This window comes from Haemorhous mexicanus, chromosome 5 (genome assembly GCF_027477595.1).
Source record: "Haemorhous mexicanus isolate bHaeMex1 chromosome 5, bHaeMex1.pri, whole genome shotgun sequence".
Taxonomy (NCBI): domain Eukaryota; kingdom Metazoa; phylum Chordata; class Aves; order Passeriformes; family Fringillidae; genus Haemorhous; species Haemorhous mexicanus.
The window spans coordinates 4,764,774-4,782,943 of NC_082345.1; the positions used below are offsets into that span (position 1 = coordinate 4,764,774).

The window sequence follows — 18,170 nt, forward strand, 5'->3', positions numbered from 1 at the left end:
TTGTTTTTCTTTTATTCCCTTTTTCTCTCCCCTTCCATTCACCCTTGCATGCCCTCAAGGCGTTTCATGAGAAATTCTGCATTTTCCAAGAGATGCAGAAGAATGAGGTACCTGGGGCCAACAGAGGACAGATACTCAATACCTGGGGTTCAGATAAGAGTTACAGAGTTTTTGGTCTGCCTTGATGGTCATTTTTTTTTCTATGCTGTGGCACTTAGATTTAAAATGGCTTTTGCAGAAAGAAAGATCACATTCTAAGCACAGGAGGGGATGACAAGTGACAGTGGCAGATGCCTGGAATCCTCATACTGAAAATATCTGACAAGCTCTGTCAAGGATCTGGTGGTAGTGTCTCGTTTTCACTCATTTGCTGTTGCTGAAGTTACATTAAGAATTCATTTACCCAGCATCTGCCTGTTTTCTTAAGAATAGTTTTGAGAATGTATTTATTTAAAGGATATGGATCTGAAAACTTGACTTACCTCATTTTGTTGCATCCTATCCGAGGATGTAGATTATACATGCAAACACTGGAATGCCTTGCTGTCAAAAGAAATGTAACCAAACTTTGAGTCTGACCAAGCTGGGTTTGTACTGGTTTGGGGTGGGAGTTGTATTTTTTAAGTTATAACCTGCCTGCTACTTTATATGGGTAAGAGCTGACTTACTGTTTGCTACTGAACTTTTATGTGAACCCCTTCTCCAAACTGAAATCCTGTTTGTGCTGCTTTTTTGGTAATGTAGTGAGCTTGCTTCCCAGGCAGCCTGCTCTGTTTAGCCTGCTCTTTGTGATCAGCAGTGAATTAATTCAGTGTTGTTTAATGTGGTGTCTCTCAAGAGAAGCATCTTGTAAAGAATTCCTGGCGTGAGCACCCCGTGGGTGTTGTGTTTGTAGGTGTATTGTCACCATGTGTGTGTTTGTCATTGTTCCTGTACAGCTGTGGTGTTGTGCTCAGGTGTTCACCACCACAGGTAGCTTGCTTTTCCCTGGAGCCTGCAAACATGCTGGTGTTGTTCTCTGGCTTCTCGTTTGTGACTGGTTTTAGTTAATTAAATGTGAGAGTGCAAAATGCTGTCTGTTTGCCCAGAGTGGCACAATGCCTTCTGGACTTCATGACATGAAGGGAAATTTACCTCCCTTCTTAGCTAATAAAGCTAAGTGCTTTACTTGCCTTATATTTGAGTATAGGGTAGCATAGAATGTCCTTGCCTAGAGTGAGTAGTGATTTCCCCCTCCTTTTCCTGCTCCTTTACCCCTTCAATTTTAGCTCCTCAAGATCTTTGGAGGCTCTCCCTTTAGGCAAGGAGGTTTCATTACTGCAGGACACATAACTCACTCTGGGCCCTTCTGGTGTTTCTTAGTTCATGAAGCAGTGAATAAGATTTATGATGTTGATTAAATGTCTATGAAATAGAGATAATTTAAATCTGTGGAATAAACACAACTCCTAGGAGAGACAGTAAATCAGAATGTAAATGGAGAGTTGTGTGACAGAGCAATACATAATTGGCTGAGCAAGTTCAAACCAGATATGTTCCAGGATTAAGCCATTATTCCAAATCTTAAACCAGAATTTCATACTCATACAGGTAGACAAAGGCCAAATAATTCCTCTAGAAAAAGATATTTCCAAGTTGACTGTATCTTCAAGGAGGCTGCCACAACTAGTTGCCTTCAGGAAAGTGCTAGAAACTTGATTTTGTGGCCTGAAGTTCCATTGTGCTCCATCAGTCTGGGTCACGTTCAGCATTTGCACAATTTCGTTCCATGTAAAAACCACTTTGTTTTATTACTGTGCATCTGTTTTCAATGTTGAACTGATTTTGCTTCATTTTGTGCATTTTTTTTTATTTTTCTCCCTTTACCATTCCCCCTTTAAAGTCGATCTATGTACCACACGCCTTGGCATTCAAGAGATCATACTCGTCAAAGGTAGTGTCTCCCTTCCCACTAGTTGGCCATTGTTGCATTGCATGTCCCCCTGTACATTAACCCATTGAATCCATAGCTCCAACCACATGTGCACTAACATCAACACTGACTGTGCATGCCTGAGATGTTAGCAGACATGGGCAGCAAATTCTTTGTAGAGGATGTCTCCAAAAATGCATAAAGCTCTGAAATGTCTGGTTGGAATGCATGCATTTATCAGTGCACCACTGTGCAGTGATGTGGATTGTCTGTGAGCTTCAGAAGAAATTGGTTTTCAAGGCCCTTAAATATGTTTGCATATTCTTCTTTTTTAATGCTTCAAATGTGAGTTCAAATGAATCATCACACTTCAATCAGCAGATTTCAAAATTGCTGAGTTGGCTCAAATCTTAGTGAAATTCTGTATCAAGCTAAAATCAAGACAGAAGTTGCTGCTTTCTGAAATTCTTATTGTCTTGTCTTTGCAGTCAAGTCACAACAGTGTTACATGGGATAGAAAGGTCATGTGCTCTGTCTCCTTACCTTCTAATTTGAGTACCATCGTGGATTTGTGTTTTCAAAAAAGAGTAAAGTGTGAGCTTTTTGAAGCTTTAACAGTGGTGCTTGCCAACGACCTACCTGAGGGATTTTTAATTAAGCTGTGATCCTACCTTAAACACTGTTCACTGAGAACCGTCAACAGAGGGAGACTGAGCAATGTGGCAGCACAGTAACTAGATCAAGCAAATTTCAGGGTAGGCTGACATAACATTCTATTCTTGAAGTTGACTGTCCGTGGAGGAGATCTCTTTCCAGAAGTGGAAGACACATGTTTACAGCAACCCCTTAAAGCTTACATACATGTACATGAGAAAAGAGGCTTTCTCTTCACTGTAGTTTACTTAGTGGAGTTGTCAAATTTTTTTGACACTCTTAAATCTCTTTGAGAGAAAGCCTTTCTAAGCTATGATATATCCAAGTAGTGTATCTGGTAAGATCCTAAACCAAATTTCAGTAATGTTAAAAAGACAGTTTCACTAATAGAAAAGAAGAGGAAATACCCTTTTATTTCTATAAACTTAGCTTTCCCCCTTTTGGATGGCTTCTGGTGGTGCAATATTCTGCATTAGTCTGTAGTAATTTTTTAGTTTACACTGCTGTAACTGTTCATGTAGACAAGCCTTTTTACACTCTTTTAAAATGAAATCAAGGGGACTCCTATCAAGATGAACCCTCTACATGGTACTGATTGATTTATCTTAATCCATTTGGCTAAATTTATTGAAAAATGAAAATTACTGAGAATAAAAACTGGTTTGATCTTTGGGAGAGGTTTCATATAGCAGTAGAAGGCAGGGGTGGGATGTAATATAAAATCACAGCTTTGCAGCTGGCTTAAATGCTTCTTCACTCCTGATTTGATCCTGAAATTGTTGCTCACTGCACCATGAACACCTTTGCCTACAGAAGCTTGACACAGCCATGGCAAAGACAGAACACCTCCCTTCTGAGATTTTTGGAAGAGAAAATGGTCATCCCTGCCCTCATATCCCTGAGCATGTAAATAAGATGTGCTGCTGTTTTTCCTTCCTTCAGAGGGCCTACACAGAAGAGGAGCTGAACGCCAAGCTGACACGGCGAGTACAGAAAGCTGCCCGCAGACAAGCCAAGCAAGAGGAGCTAAAGAGGTTACACAGAGCTCAGGTAGTGTCTCACAAGCCTCTTGTCATGGCTCACAGACAACTCTGTGTGGAAGCACCCTGATCCTGACATTCCTCTGAGGGCATCAGAACAAAATCCTCTCTTTCTACATGAGTGCTCCTGCTCCCTCTTTCAAATTTCATGTCACGCCACAGAGAAAGGAAGGATGGCTGAAACCTATCACAAGAGTTGTACAGTGAGAAAAATAATGCCCATAACACCTTTCTAGCAACCATCATGCACTGAATGGTACAGTGATACTCACAAAATGCCTGATGGAGCTGCACCTCTCATTGCTTTGATAGGTTTTGCTGGTGCGTGATGTGTTGTCAAATTAACATTTAATTACCAGAGAGTCTGCTGGAAAACTGCTGACAGCATCCACATGTGATGGGATTTCTCAAAAACTCAAGGCAGGAGCTCAGCTGACTGAGTAGCATCACCTTTCAGTTCAGTGTTCAGGAAGGTGATAGGAGTTGTAGCAAATAAATGAATATATCAAGGTGTTTGCAAATTTAAGAGTTAAGATACAGCAGGGTGGGGAGGATGCTGTCACCAGAATCTCTGATGCTTGCTGTTGAAGCAGTATCAAATGTAGGGAGCCCCCAACGTGAGGAATGATTGGTATCTGACTCTATTGAGGCTGAACAATTGCTTTATTAAAACTATTCTATGTTACATTAATACTATATTATAACTATACTAAAGAATACTAAAAAGATACTAAAGAAAAACCCGTGACTGTCTCTAGACAGCCAGGACACAGCTTTGACCCAATAGGCCAAGGAATCAAAATAATCCTTAGTAGAATCTAATTGATAAATCACTTCAGGTAAATAATATTCCTAAAACATTCTACATGTGCAAAAATAACAGGAGCAGCAAGTAGAGATAAGAATTGTTTTCTCTTTCTCTGAGGTTCCTCCCTGCAATTCCCAGGAAATATCCTTGGGAAGTTGTGCCTGCCTGCTCTCTATGAAGAGAGCTGTGGCTACAAAGCAGAGTGTTGTTGAATACAAATACTTGCTTTTGAAAAGGCAAATCTGACTGTAATCTCTTAGTGGTGGATGTGTGCTGCAGACAGAGCAGGAGAATTGCTTTGGTGAGGTTCTGCTCCGTTCTTCTCTGAACAGATTATCCAGCGGCAGTTGGAACAAGTGGAAGAGAAGCAGAGGCAACTCGAGGAGAGAGGAGTTGCTGTGGAGAAGGCCCTTCGAGGAGAAGCAGGTATCCATCACAACTTGGTTTGGTTTTCCATGTTTTCTTACCAAGTGCTTGTGCAGTAATCCGTAGGTGTTTGGATTTTAGAGGCAAATGGACCATTATAGCCTAGAGACTGATCCCAATGTGAATCCCTTCTCCCTTTTCTGCTATCTTTTTGAGACCTTGTTTTTCCTGTGTTTCTTCTGATTCTGGGACTTCCCTATTGGCAGAGACTTAGGTCATTTATCTTTGCTTGAGGTGTAGGAGGTAATTATCCAGCTACTACTAATGGCTGTTTGTGCATACTACTGGATCCTACAGCTGGAAAATTGCAGGGGTTTCGCAGCTGCCATTCACACAGAGTTGTCACAGTGAGACAACCCTGTTTGTATGTTAAGGAAATAATTGTGGAATGGTGTGTGCTTTCTCTATTGTGTTGGATTATCAAGGTAGTGTCCTTACAAGGGACCATCACAGAACATCTTCCTCACTGCACAGCCCAGCACACTGGCTACTTCTGACAAAGTTGTGCAGAGCAGAAATGCACATGTGCACTGAAAGGTATCCATATCAAGCTGTTAAAACAAATGTTGTGTGTACTTTAAATTAAATGAGTATCATCTGATCTGGCAAGCATATCAATGGAGGAGTACCTGGTTCAGATAATGCTGATAGTAGTATAATGATTTGGGAAAAAAATCCTCAATTTGCAAGGAGTCAAATATCCAACAGGCAAATGCAGTGTGTCTACATGACAAGGCCAGGATGATGTACCTGATCACAAGGGTCAGAGTTCAGAAATGGCAGCAGTGGAACAGATGTTTGGAAAATGTTTGCTTGTTGCTTGAAGAGCCACATCTATGCCTCTGAAGATGGAGCTTGATTAAGCAGTGAGGGTGCACCAGAGAAAAAGTCTGTTGTGGCTTCCTGCCAGTTACCACTCAGCCAGAATTAGCTGTGTCTGGTGCTCCATAAGGGTGTCCCAAAGAAGCTGCACTGAGTGCTCAGCAAAGGAAATAGGTACTACAAGTGTGAAGAACAGTCTTGAGGACTTCAATATGTTTGTGATCAGGCTGTCTTTATTCATTTGTGGGATCAAAAAAATAGGCTTGTGCAAATGCCTGTCTTTGTGGGGCTGCCTCCTTCCTTATGCTGTGTGTTCCTGTGTAGCCCCACTCTGTTCTCTGGTCTGCCAGTTATTGGACTTACTAAAGCCACCTCCATTGTTTCTAATGGTTCTTTTCATTTTGCTTCTTTTCACCTGGAAATTCAAATAATCTTGATTATTGAGCTGCCAAATGACTTTGATGTAAGACATGCCAGCACAAGTGGGAAATCTTAGCAGCTGAGAGAATATAATTCATTATAGTTTTCTCACTGAAGAATCACAGAATGCCTAAAACACATTGAGAGGACAGAATATGACTAAGAGTAGGAATTACAATTTTACATGGGACACTGCAGAATTTGGATAAATGGCTTCTCACTCCCAGCTCTCCCAAATGGAAGCAGTCTTAGATGAGCTTGTGTATTTGTGAATTTCCTAGAACTGTGAAATTGTGGGTCCTGCTTTGCCAAAGGGATTGCTTTTCTTCAGGAACTCTCTAGGCTATACTTTGCTCTTGCAAAATATTTCTATCAACAGGTCATATGTTATATTTGCAGAAGCTTAACTCTGACATAAAGATTTCACCATCCTAAATTCTTCCCCCTATTTCAGAGGATTAGCCAGAAACACACTGTTGGGGTGGGAAAAAACAGCATGTTCTAATCTGTGTTGACTGAAACACAAGATTATAAATCAATTCCATGCTTCACCTCTCTAGGTCCTCTTGCATGGCCATAGAATCATTTCAGTTGGAAAAGGCCTCTAAGATCCTGAGTCCAACAATTAATCCAGCACTGCCAAGCCCACCATTAAACCACATCCTTAAAATGCCACATCCACACGCCTTTTACATACCTCCAAGGTGGAGACTCCACCACTGCCCTGGGCAACCTGTTCCAGGGCTTGACAAACCTTTCCATGAAGAAATGTTTCCTAATATCCAATCTAAACCTCCCTGGCACAACTTGAGGCCATTTCCTCATTTCCTCTTGTTGTGTTGCTTGGGAGAAGATGCCACCCCCCACCTGGCTACAGCCTCCTTTCAGGAAGTTGTAGAGAGCAGTAAGGTTTCCCCTCCTCTGCTTCTTTTCCAGACATTTTACATGTTTGCAATAAAAATAACTGGATTCATTCTTTTTGAGATCTGTGGTATCACATTCCATAAAGTTAATTTCTGCCTGAAATATCCGCTAATTATTCAAGAGGGAAGTAGCATTTTTCTGTCATCTGCGTTGTGACCTAACAGTGAGCACTACATCAGCAAGGACTGCTGTGGAAAGTGTGGAGTCATGCTCTTGTCTCTGATCAGTCCCTCCCCTAAGGATACCATGAAAACAAAAGTTCAAAAAGAGAAAGGCAGTGTGTAAAGTGGTGTTGCTATCTAAAAAAAAAAAAAATCTCTTTATAAGGTTGTTCAAGGAGAAGAAATGGGGGAGCTTGGGAGGTGTGTCTGCTGTGCACTTACTTTGTCTGCATAACTAGAGAAAGATTGCAGTAGAGCACCCAAATAATGGCTCTTCCATAGACAGCAGCCAGTATTAACTGTTCCAGGACAATGTATTAGGCTCTGTAATGAGTGGGATTTTCAGGTTCTTTCCCTGTAGGGAAAGAAAAAAAACACTTATTGATCAGCATTTAAATGTGGAGTTTTGGGTAATGTTAATAGTAGTTTCTTACTTAAAAATCCAGACAGAAGAAACAGAATTCTGTAACTTGCAATGATTCTTTTCTTCTTCTATTATGGAAGAAGACAAGACCATCTGAACTAGTTCTCTATGTAGTTTATCGTTTTATAACTATTGCTTCTTAGTCATCATTCCATCTTGCAAAATTTTCTTTCATAGAGGTCTTCCACTAACTTTGTTTTGTCAAACCTCTCACATTGGGACCACTTTCCATTTTTAGAAACAAGTATTTTTCAGTTCAACTGGTAAGAACAAAAACCAGTTCTAAAGATAAAAAGGTATTTACTTAGAATAACTTTGTTTCAACTTTCTATCTACTTTGCATCATCCTTAATATGTTTTTGGCAAGTAACTTATACTGAGAAGATTGTTAATCAATTTTTCACAGTGATGGCCTGCTGTTTTCCTGAGATTACAGCTTTTGATCTTAGCAATAGAAACAGGCAGCTCAATATTCTTTCCAGGAATGTCACACATTATCTGTTCTTTGTCAAGGTGGAATATTTATAGGGTCATACTTGCTCTTCAACTAATCAAACTCAGAAACATTTTGGAGGTCACCATCAACTTTAATTCTAACAAAATAATTGTGCCTTCTTGGCTACCTCCTTGTCTTTTCTTTTTTAAAATTAGCTCAGCCTCAGGCATGGCACAGTTGCTCTTTTATTCTTTCAGAAGCTGAATGCTCAATCTAACATTTAGTTTCTGATTCAGAAAACCTCCCAACCTGTGATTACTTAATTGCCTTAATATGTTCTCTGTGATTTATCTTTGGAAATCTCAGCCTTTGATAGCTGCATTCATAGCAAGAATGAATGCTTAGAGGGTAAGCTCTATCTCAGGTGGCAGTGTAAGCTCTCCTTCAGGGAGAGGTTTGTTATCCATAGGTGGTCTGAGCTACTTGTTTTCCTTCCCTCCCTGCCCCCTTCCTATTGCATCATGAGTGAAGAATTTTCTCAGTTTTCTGTGGTGTCCCAAGGGACACCTTGAATGAGTTAATTAACATAATACAATGTGACTAATGCAGCAGTACTTTGTATTATAGTGCATTTGTATATTTGTGTATTTGTATTCTAGTGCATTCGCCTGTTTGGACATGCTAATGACTTGGATTTCCTCTGTGAAATTTTTTTGTAATCATTAACTTAAAAATATGCCAAATCAGAAATTTCCTGAACCTTTCTTTTATTCCCTCTAGCATAAACTTTGATAGTCATTTTTAAGAGTTTGGAAAACATCTCCTGTCAGATCAATACTGAAAAGTTTAAGAGCCACTTCTTTACATCAAATGAATCATATGCAGTGAGAAATATTGCTCTCAGTACCTCCATCTGTCTCCTCCCAACAAAATGTTCCACAGTGCTAGACTCATGGTGCCCCTGTCTCTAGCAGCTGTGGGAATGCACATCTCTGTCCTGAAAACTGCTGTGCAGTTCTTTCCTGGCACAGAGACTGCATCAGCAGGAGCACACAATCCCATCTTCCTACACCTGAGTGTTTGCCATCCATGTCGGCGCTCAGCCAGTGCCTCACCTGTGTGCCACACACCATCCTCCACTCACTCACCTCCAGTAAATCAACCCTTGCACCTTTCCTGCAGCCGTCCTAAGAAATTAGAGTTTCCTTCTGACACATTGCTCAGCTCCAAAGCGACAGGATTAATTCTGCTTTTCTCAGCAAGAACAGGAGAGACATCAGATACTGCTGCAAACACGAATAGGTGAAGTGTCTCTGTGTAAACTTCTTGATTTTTCCCCTTGGAAGTCCTCTCCTGCCTCCTGGAAATTTTCTCTTCATCTTCCCAATATATATGTTTGTGATATATTTGTGTGTGTGTGTACATATATGTGTATATACACAGAAAGAGAGACATAGAGTGTTTGTATATATATGTGTGTGTATGCCCACGTGTGTAGCTGCCTGTCTCTTGTTTGCCCTTTTTTTTGTTTCTTTCTCATATATTGCTTTGATGGTATGGGGCTAGGGTGGGTATCTGACTCAATAACTCTGTCTTCACCAATTCCTTGTTGTAGACTATTGGGGAGAGTCTTATTACAGTGACCTCATCGACTTGCATCTGGGTGGTATGTATGGCTGAACCTCCTGCTGACACTAACCCTGCTGACAGTCCTCCCCGCCCTCCCTTCACCTACTTCTCCCATCCTTGGCTCACAAACAAGAAGAAACAGCCCTTGCACATGACTGATGAGAGCAGAACCCCTTTTCCAGCTCAGGAACAGGTGATCCTGGCATGTTCCACAAAACATGTGTAAGGCTCCCTCTTCTATTTTTCACAGTGCTGATTTTTTATAAATTTGCTTACTGTTTTCACTCCAGCCACCTTCCCTGCTAGCAGTGGAAAGTCGTTCTGGTTTTTTGCTTCTCCTTTGAAAAGTCCAGCTCTATCACTGAGATTTCTTTAGGAAAGTATTTTAAGGGGGACAGCAGAGCAAACAGCACTGTCAAGGATTAGTCATGCTGTTGCCTCCGTCTTGCCTTTCCGAGGCTTGTTTTTTTCCTTCCAAAATAGCCAGAGTGTGGTGTTGATCTAAGAAAACAAAAATGCTCCCTCAAGGGACTTTGAAAACACTTGCAGATGACGCATATGTCTTCCTTCTTGTTTTGTCTTACTGTAAGGTTAAAAAAGAATTTGCTGTAAAGAGTTCCAGTGATTTTTTGCTGGAATCTGGTTTGCATCACTACACAGCTATTAAGCTTCTTGCTATGCTATTGCTTTAATACCCCATAGTGCTAAACACACATTGCAGTGTTTAGTTCTCATTTTCACTTAAGAATCTGGTCATCACTCTATGCCATGGTTCTGCCCTTTAATTAATGTTACTTCCTGAGTTCCTTAGTAGGGGATTAACTTTTGGTTTGCAAATGACATTTGATTAGCCTTGGCCTATCTTGAAAATTAAAATTTCCTTCCCTAGTTTAACCACCCAAAATCTATTCTTATGAAGTGAACACGTCTGTCTGTCAGCAGATCCAATAGAAAGCAAACTCTGCTCAGTTGCCTTATCTGAGGGTCTCATTTAGTTTTTCTTTCATAATAGAAAGTTGCTTGATCTAAGCTGTGTTTTTTTGAGGGACTGCATTGCAGACCAGCTCTGCAGAGGGAGAGATCCACACGCTCTAGGCCTGATCCAGGACACATCCCTGGAAGTCTTCCCTGATTTCATTGTGTTCTGTATTTGATCCTTCAAAGATAATCTTGCCCAGGTTTTTAACAGCCATTTTTTCTCCTGCTCCAGGGAGGCTGTCCCACATAGTTTCTACCTGTACCTACCTGTTGTGAATTACTCGTGGCACGATAGACTTTTATTGAAGAACATCCACCTGAGTTCAGAATATCCAGCCAAGTGCAAGTTTCAGAATGGAAGACTTCCCTCCTTAGATCTAACTTGTTGCCCAGTTCCCCTGTGCTAATTTTGATGTGATAGTCCTCTGCTAGCCCTGTGCTTCATTCACTGTTCAGTCCCTCTGGCATTCTTTCCTGGGCTATCTTCTGCAGAGAGACTTTGAAATCCTCTTCCTTGTTGTATCCACCAGGGCTGGCCCATACTCATGATGTGCATAGAGTAGGAGCTGTAAAAGGGTTGATGCTGAATCACACTTAACAAACCCTTATCCCTGTTTAATGCTATCTCCACTACACCTCTCCCTCCTCCTGCCTCTGCTCCTAATGCCTCTTTAGAGACAGCAATCCCATCCAAATCACTAATAGTGGCTTTAAGAAAAGCAAAAATAGTCTTCACTTAAAGGGACACTGTCACTTAAAAAAAATGCATTGTGCTGCAAAAAATCTTCATTGGAAATGGAATTTGTTTATCTCCTTGCGTGTTTGCTCTTCCGTTTCTCTGAGCTCAGTCATCTCAGAGTGGTCATTTTTGAACAAGTTGCTTTGTTTCTGTGGTGACTCAGTCACTTGGGCTTCCAACAGTCAGAGGCAATATGGTTATTTTAAAACTAGATGATACATCTTAAAATTCTATCAAATTTCTGCTTGTCTCAAAAACACTATTTTCAAAATAAATTTTAAAAAAAACTATATTGGGCAGTATCCCTTTAAATGCAATGAGCCAGTATAGCCTGGAGTATGTGGCTTTGTAGTATTATTTTGTTGCCTCCATTTAATTTGCTTTATATTTGCTTTTGGGGCTGCCAGAACACTTTGCCAGAAGAGATACATTGCTCTGGTGATACTTGTCAGCTCAAGTGGCAGATACAGAGCTCAGCTTCAAGATTAACGTGTCTGGGTGGAGAGCCATTAAAATCCCTGAGCCCTGCAGGCAGCTTGGATGCTGCACAGTTAATTATTCTATCAGCAACCCATGTCTCAGAGGCATGGGCATGGCTCTAGTCAATAGAATATTAACAAAATTATAGAATATTAACAAGAATTGCAAAGCACTTTGGAAAGTTATCTGCAAACTGGTAATATTTAGTTGTTACAGATTGCACAACAACTTCTGCAAGGGGAGTGGTAACTTCTGACATCCTGGTCAACTTCCAGTGTGTAGGATTACAGATTGCTATCTTAACTAGTTCTGTTGCTCTGCTCAGATGTCATAATCCTCTCTTCCTGTTCTGAAATGTTTTGTACCGTTGCTGTAACGCAGATGTTTCATTTCATGCTACAGATGGTCGCATTTCAATTCTGAGTAATTATTCCTGTGTGTATATTGTATGCATGTGTGGTTAAAAGAGCATGACAAAGGTTGCAAAGTCAACTGAAATTAAGACTTCATATTATATTGATATATCAACAGATTTATAACCTCCAGATCCACCACAGAGAGCTGTATCATGTCCTTATGGAATAATTGGTAGCAACACCAGGTTGTCATCTTCTGGGTAGATCCTTATGGAGAGGAAATGGGACACAATCAGTGGATTTTATAGATGTTTGTTGGCAGCTGTGGAATAGTGAGACTTGAAAATATGGATTCTGAGCCAGACAGTGGAAGGATGCATTGGTCTGGTATATATATACTCTTTGTCCTTTTGTTCCCTCTTTTGAGACAGTCCTTGTCCTGATCCTGTCTTATTTCATCCAGACCTCCTTACCCCACTTCCATTTTTGTTCTCAGGCATTTAATTTTAATCCTGCCTTCTTGACAAAGAAATCCTAGCATTCTACCCTTCAACCATCCTATTTCTCTCCACTAGCTACTCCTGGTCTCATCCTCCCACTGACACAGTCTGAATCCCAGCCTTTGGACTTCTTCCAAGATTTTTGGGCTCTGCTTCCTCTTCCACCCACCATTATTTGTCTGTGGACAAATAAATTTTAGGTCCTGCCTTCTCAAATCTGCCTTCTCCTTTCATCCCTTACCCTTTTTTCCCCTCTGTTTTGTCTGTTCTCCATTAGTCACCTTGCTTCCTTAGTCCCAGCCTCAATTCCTCCTAACCGAGTAGCTCCTTGTCTGCCTCTGGAAAGTACCTCCATGGTTTCCTCTGTGTCAAGTGAGCAGCTTCCTTTTCCTTGCACCCAGCAGGGAATCATTAAATAAACAGCCACACACTTCTGTCATGCTTTTTTCTTGGCTGGAGTATGCCAAGAGAAGCAAGGATGTAGGGAAGAGAGCTGTATGTATGATAATGTTGATTTCAGACACATACTTTCCCTTCTTGACAAGAGCCTTATGACATCAGGTGAACAGGGCAGGGAAATGCAATTGTTTGGGGTTTTTTTTTAAATCTTTGCACTCTATTTAAAGCACACTCTACAACAACTTCACCTTTTTTTAAACTTATTTAAAACATTTGAGCTTAGTGTGTCCTTTAAAGTCTTGCAGGTCTAACTCTGCAAGGCTGGAGTCTGATATATTCAAGTGGGATCAGTTCTATTTCTTGTGATTGGCAACACAGCTCTTCTGAAAGGGGCATGGAGTTGTAAGATAAACATTGTTTTTGCAGTCTGCAGCCGTTTTTGACTCTGAAGTGAATTGGTAACTTGTTTTCTTTGCTGTAAATTTTGAGCAGGAAAGAGCACTTGATAAGCAGAACTTGTCAAGTACCAGTACTTGTTAGGCAATTGCCATTTACCTGCTTTTTTCTGCACACAAAAACAACAGTCTTGGGAGACAGGGTCAGTGCTGGACTCTATTCATTCTGAGAGCATTCTGAAGGTCTAGTAGAAGCAGAAGACTTCTCTGGAGTAATTTGTGTGTGTGTTCTGCTCCAACCACTTCTTTCCCCATTTTTTTCCTTCCCTTCCCTGCCTTTCCCCACCCCTTTCTGCTGGATAAATAAAAGTGGTTCAGTTTGCATGACAATCTGGTTCTCTGAGTTTTCCCCAAGTTTCTTCTAGTGATTGTACTGTAGAGGATAGTGAGTTTGACACAGATTTAATAAACTGTGATGTGCTTGTGGGACTTTTGTCAAAATCCTCGCTCTCAACCTGTAGTTCTGTGGATGCTGTTCTCCAGGAGTTGGCTTTCTGTATCTCTGGTTTTTAACAACGCTGCTGTTGAACAACTTCACCAAATAGTAAAGTTAGAATGCTTTTTTTTTTTCAGTACTTGGGTTTCTGATCATAACCTGATCTTTTTAAGGTGGAATGAGGACATTTACTATGATCAGTGCCCTTTCACTTACTGATTTCCTTTGGACTGATCCATATTTTAAGCACTGATTTAAAATCAGAGCTTTCAATATTCCTGATAAATAAAGGGATGACATTTGTTAGTAGAATAAGTTCCCAAGATGTCATGCTTGTAACTTGTGAGGGCAAGTTCCACAGGACTGAGATTGGTCTCAGAGCTGGATTTCCTGTGCAGTTTTGCTGTTTTCCAAACCACTGTGATTAGTCAACAATATAGAAATCAAAGTCTTTGGATGCAAAGCTTGCAAAGGATGTGATCCAACTTGGTCAGTGGTATATCTGTTCAAGTAAGTTTAACTTGCAATGACTCACCACTTCTCAGAAATCATCACAGCTCTCATATCAAAATACAGAGGCAAACAGTGAAGGGGATCAGTATGAGCTGTAGCTTGGGGATAATGGGGTCTGCCACCCCAAACTCTGTGCAGTGCTTTCTTCATCCTGATTGATCATTTTGACCACTCTGCTTGTGATTGTGAAGAAGTGTTATGGAGCTAGAGAGGAAAAGGACAAAACCAGACTGAAGAATTGCTCTTTAATCAACAGGTAAATAAAGATTAGAAGAGAATGCAACTGTCCAATGTAGCTTCTGTAACAAAGAACAATGTGCAGTGAAAATGAACATAGTGGCTATATAATTTCTGGTCCTTGTTTTGAAGAGACTTTGAAGCTATTCTTCACCTGGCTCTTGGCTTCCACCACTGTAGCAAAGTCTGCAGTCTCTCAAGAGTACTGTGACAAACAAGGTCATTCTTGTGGCTTTTTCACACAGAAGCAAAGTAATTCCAGGCACTTTATTGATGGGCTGTGTCTGGTGTGCAAGGCAGAGCTTCTGCCTCTTGAGAATGTTCAGTGTGCTCAGGAACTGGGGCACACTCCTTTTCTTAATAAGCTGCAGCTCCTGCTTCCAAACCATGCTCTGGCTTGCCAGCAGCTTGGACTGCTTCGCACAAAAGAAGAGTTGGCTTGTGGCACTGAAAGGGAGCAACTCATGACTAACATAGTCTGTTGGCAGCTTTATCCCTCTGGTGAAAAAAAATGGTAATTTTCTGTCCAGAGGCTGTAGCCACACCTTACTTGCTGGCTGCAGAGGAGGAACCTAAGAAGGGAAGGTCACAGAAAGGGTTCTTGTCTTGCCCTTCAGCTCCTTCCAAACAAAATGCTTCAGTGAGTGTTGCTGCTGCCAGAACTCTTTCCATGTTGTGGGTGAATACCTGTGTCAGTATATTTTTGGTGGTGAAGGAGACTTAAACAGAGAGGGAGGTTAGGTTTGTTGAGGTTTTTCTAATTTGCACAACAAATGGGTTTTTCCCTATCTGGCCCTGGCTCCACATCCAAAAATGCTGTCTTGCAGTGATGATCCTATTTATAATTTAATGAGACTGGGAGGTGGTGATTTCTCTTCTCTAAACAATGCAATAATATTAATAATCATAATTATAATAATACTATTTAGTGTAAGATTATTAATGGCTTTTGGAGCCATAAGCCATAAAATAAGCTTTAGAGAACCATGGGAAGTAAGTTTCCAGGTTCACTTTGTTCTTGCTGTTAAGGACCCTCCAATATGTAAAGAAAACTTTCTAAAGCTTTGCTAATCATCCTACTTTGGACAGAAATTGTTTCCAAAGAATTGCAATGATCATAACCTATATTCACCAATGTAATTAACTGTAATTTACATCTAGAGTAGCTGGAGAGGATCTTAATTGCAAAGGTTATGTTTATTATCTTACTGAAAAAACATGTTGACTTTTCTAGTAGCAGGACTAGTGTAGATACCATGGACTTTGTAACTTGATTCAAGGACAAATTTTCTTTAGACAAGAGTGGGAAGATAACTAAGAGCAGGGGAGGAAAGTGCAGCTGTGGGGAGTGAGCTCCATATTAGTCAGGTGCTGTGTGATCCCTGGGGCTTTTTATTGGAGACCAAAGATGGGATCCTCTCCTAGTATCAGACCACTTGCTTACTGATGACAAAGCTAGCAGTGTGTGGCCATTTCATAATGAGATGAATGACATTTTCTCATACTGGGTATTTCTTTTCAGCTCAAATATGGAAAACTGGAAGTTCCTCACCAAGTCTCTATGTCCATGGCTTGAAATGTATCAAATCCCCCATCCCCCAGTTCTGAATGAAATCTCAAACCCTGAGAGAAGTGCATTTTTTTTCCATACAGTTAAATCTCCATCTCCCTGACCACCCTCAAAACAGTGGTTAGACCAAGTTAGAGTATTAAAGCTTTTAGCTTAAAGATGTAATTTTGAATAAGATAGCATGGGAAATAAAAAATATTTAACAAATATCATGCATCAAATGCTCTTCTTTGTGTGGAAGCATAGTCTTCACTGTACCCTTGTGGTTTGGGGTTTTTCTTGTTTGTTTTTGCTTTTGTAACCTAATCTGTGAAATGGCAGTTGTAGGAAAAAAGCCTTAGTATTTTTCGATTTTAAATGAAGAAGTTGGAAAATTCAGAACAGCTGTAATTAATGTTCTGGTACTTTCTCAATGTTGTTGGTACAATGCTTTATTTGTAACTTTCCTATGGCCAGCTGTGGCACCTCTCCTGATGTTGCCCCTTCCTGCTTCCAGTGCAGAGGTTTCTTTTTCTAAGAAAGCTGTGCTGCTCAGTCACAGGCTTTGAAGCTGGTGTGCTCTCCCTCTTGCTCCAGTGTGTCATCCATGTGCTGGTCTAGTTCTGTGATGGTCCCTTCTAAAGCCTTCCCTGTTCACTGGTACTCTAGTTTTGTAGAGCTTTCTGTGAACCACAAACACCAAACTCTGCTGACTTCTCCAAAATGAGTGTTATTCTTACCATACTGTTGTTGTGGAGTTTATGCCTTTTCCCAACACAGAAATACCTCCTCTTTATAAATGCAGTTGTGCCCTGAGCCCAGTAAGTGTTCCATTCTGGTAGCTCTGACTTTTCAGAGTTCATCATCTCCCTGGAGCATGTCCTCCTGTAACTATTAGTGATATTGGTTACTGCCTACTGTTTATCTCTGTAATGTTAAGTACCACTGAAAAGCAAATTCTTGGTGTTAAAGAAGGTGAACCTTTTGAGAGATGAGAAATGCTTGTCCTTCACTGGCTGATGGAAAAGATGATAAAGATTCAGTAAGTCACTGATACTAACAGGACTTGTAAGCTTTAAAATGCTTTGTGAAATGAGAATGCCAAGGGAGAGCTTTAAATTTACTGGTTTAACTCTGCAGAGTCCTCACTTGTTGACTGTCCCCACAGACCCTGATGTGAAGCACTTTGTCTGTGTAAAAGCCTTTTCCCCCCTAAGCACAGCAATCTGGTGGGGTACATGTGTACTCACCATACTTGACACAGCAGACCCTGGCAGGCTGGTTCCATGGTAATCAGATTCTCCCCGTGGTGTTCCCTGTCTGAAGACATTCTATTCCATTACAAAGGACACTTTTACCATCAGTGGATGCTGCCATGGTGATAAGAGCATGGTCCTGATAGAGCTTAAGGTAGGGTGGCTGCTTACAGCTGGTGTCTTATGCATGCAGGCGAGACTTACTGTAACCCTGCTTGAAATCTGACATTTATCAGCAGAAGTGAAATATATGTCTCTACTCGTCCTGACATCTGGGTCACAAAGCTTTTGGTTCAAGACCTTTGCACCTGAAAATGGTACATTAGGAAAAGTGCAGTAACAGTAACCTCCTGCCTGGTGTTTGTACAGCTCAGTAGGAGTTCACCAGTACCTCAGTCTACCTCTTACCTGTTATCTGTGCTTATTAGGGACATTATTCATCTGTAGACTGTATCCCTTGTTTCTGCTTCTCCATTTCTTGTATTTTTTCTTTTCTTTTTCTTCTTGTGTTTCCTTTCTTTCTCACTCTTATGCTTTTTGTCCTTTGCTTGTCTTTTATTTCACCCCTTTCCTCCTCTTCCGTTCCACTTCCAACTTCCTCTTCCTCTCCTGCCTC

At 40.8% G+C, this 18,170-nt stretch overlaps 1 protein-coding gene across 18 annotated transcripts in view; it reads left to right on the top strand.

Moving 5' to 3' along the window:
- MICAL3 (microtubule associated monooxygenase, calponin and LIM domain containing 3) overlaps positions 1-18,170 on the top strand; it is a 174,134-nt gene that overhangs the window by 147,414 nt on the left and 8,550 nt on the right. For 14 of the 18 annotated variants that reach the window (XM_059848075.1, XM_059848076.1, XM_059848091.1 and 11 more), the window contains 4 exons: positions 1,883-1,933; positions 3,509-3,616; positions 4,747-4,840; positions 9,643-9,693. In XM_059848075.1, the coding sequence (XP_059704058.1) occupies positions 1,883-1,933; positions 3,509-3,616; positions 4,747-4,840; positions 9,643-9,693 (304 nt within the window). The remainder of the gene's footprint in view (positions 1-1,882; positions 1,934-3,508; positions 3,617-4,746; positions 4,841-9,642; positions 9,694-18,170) is intronic. The other 4 variants (XM_059848078.1, XM_059848092.1, XM_059848087.1 and 1 more) reach the window with 2 other exon arrangements.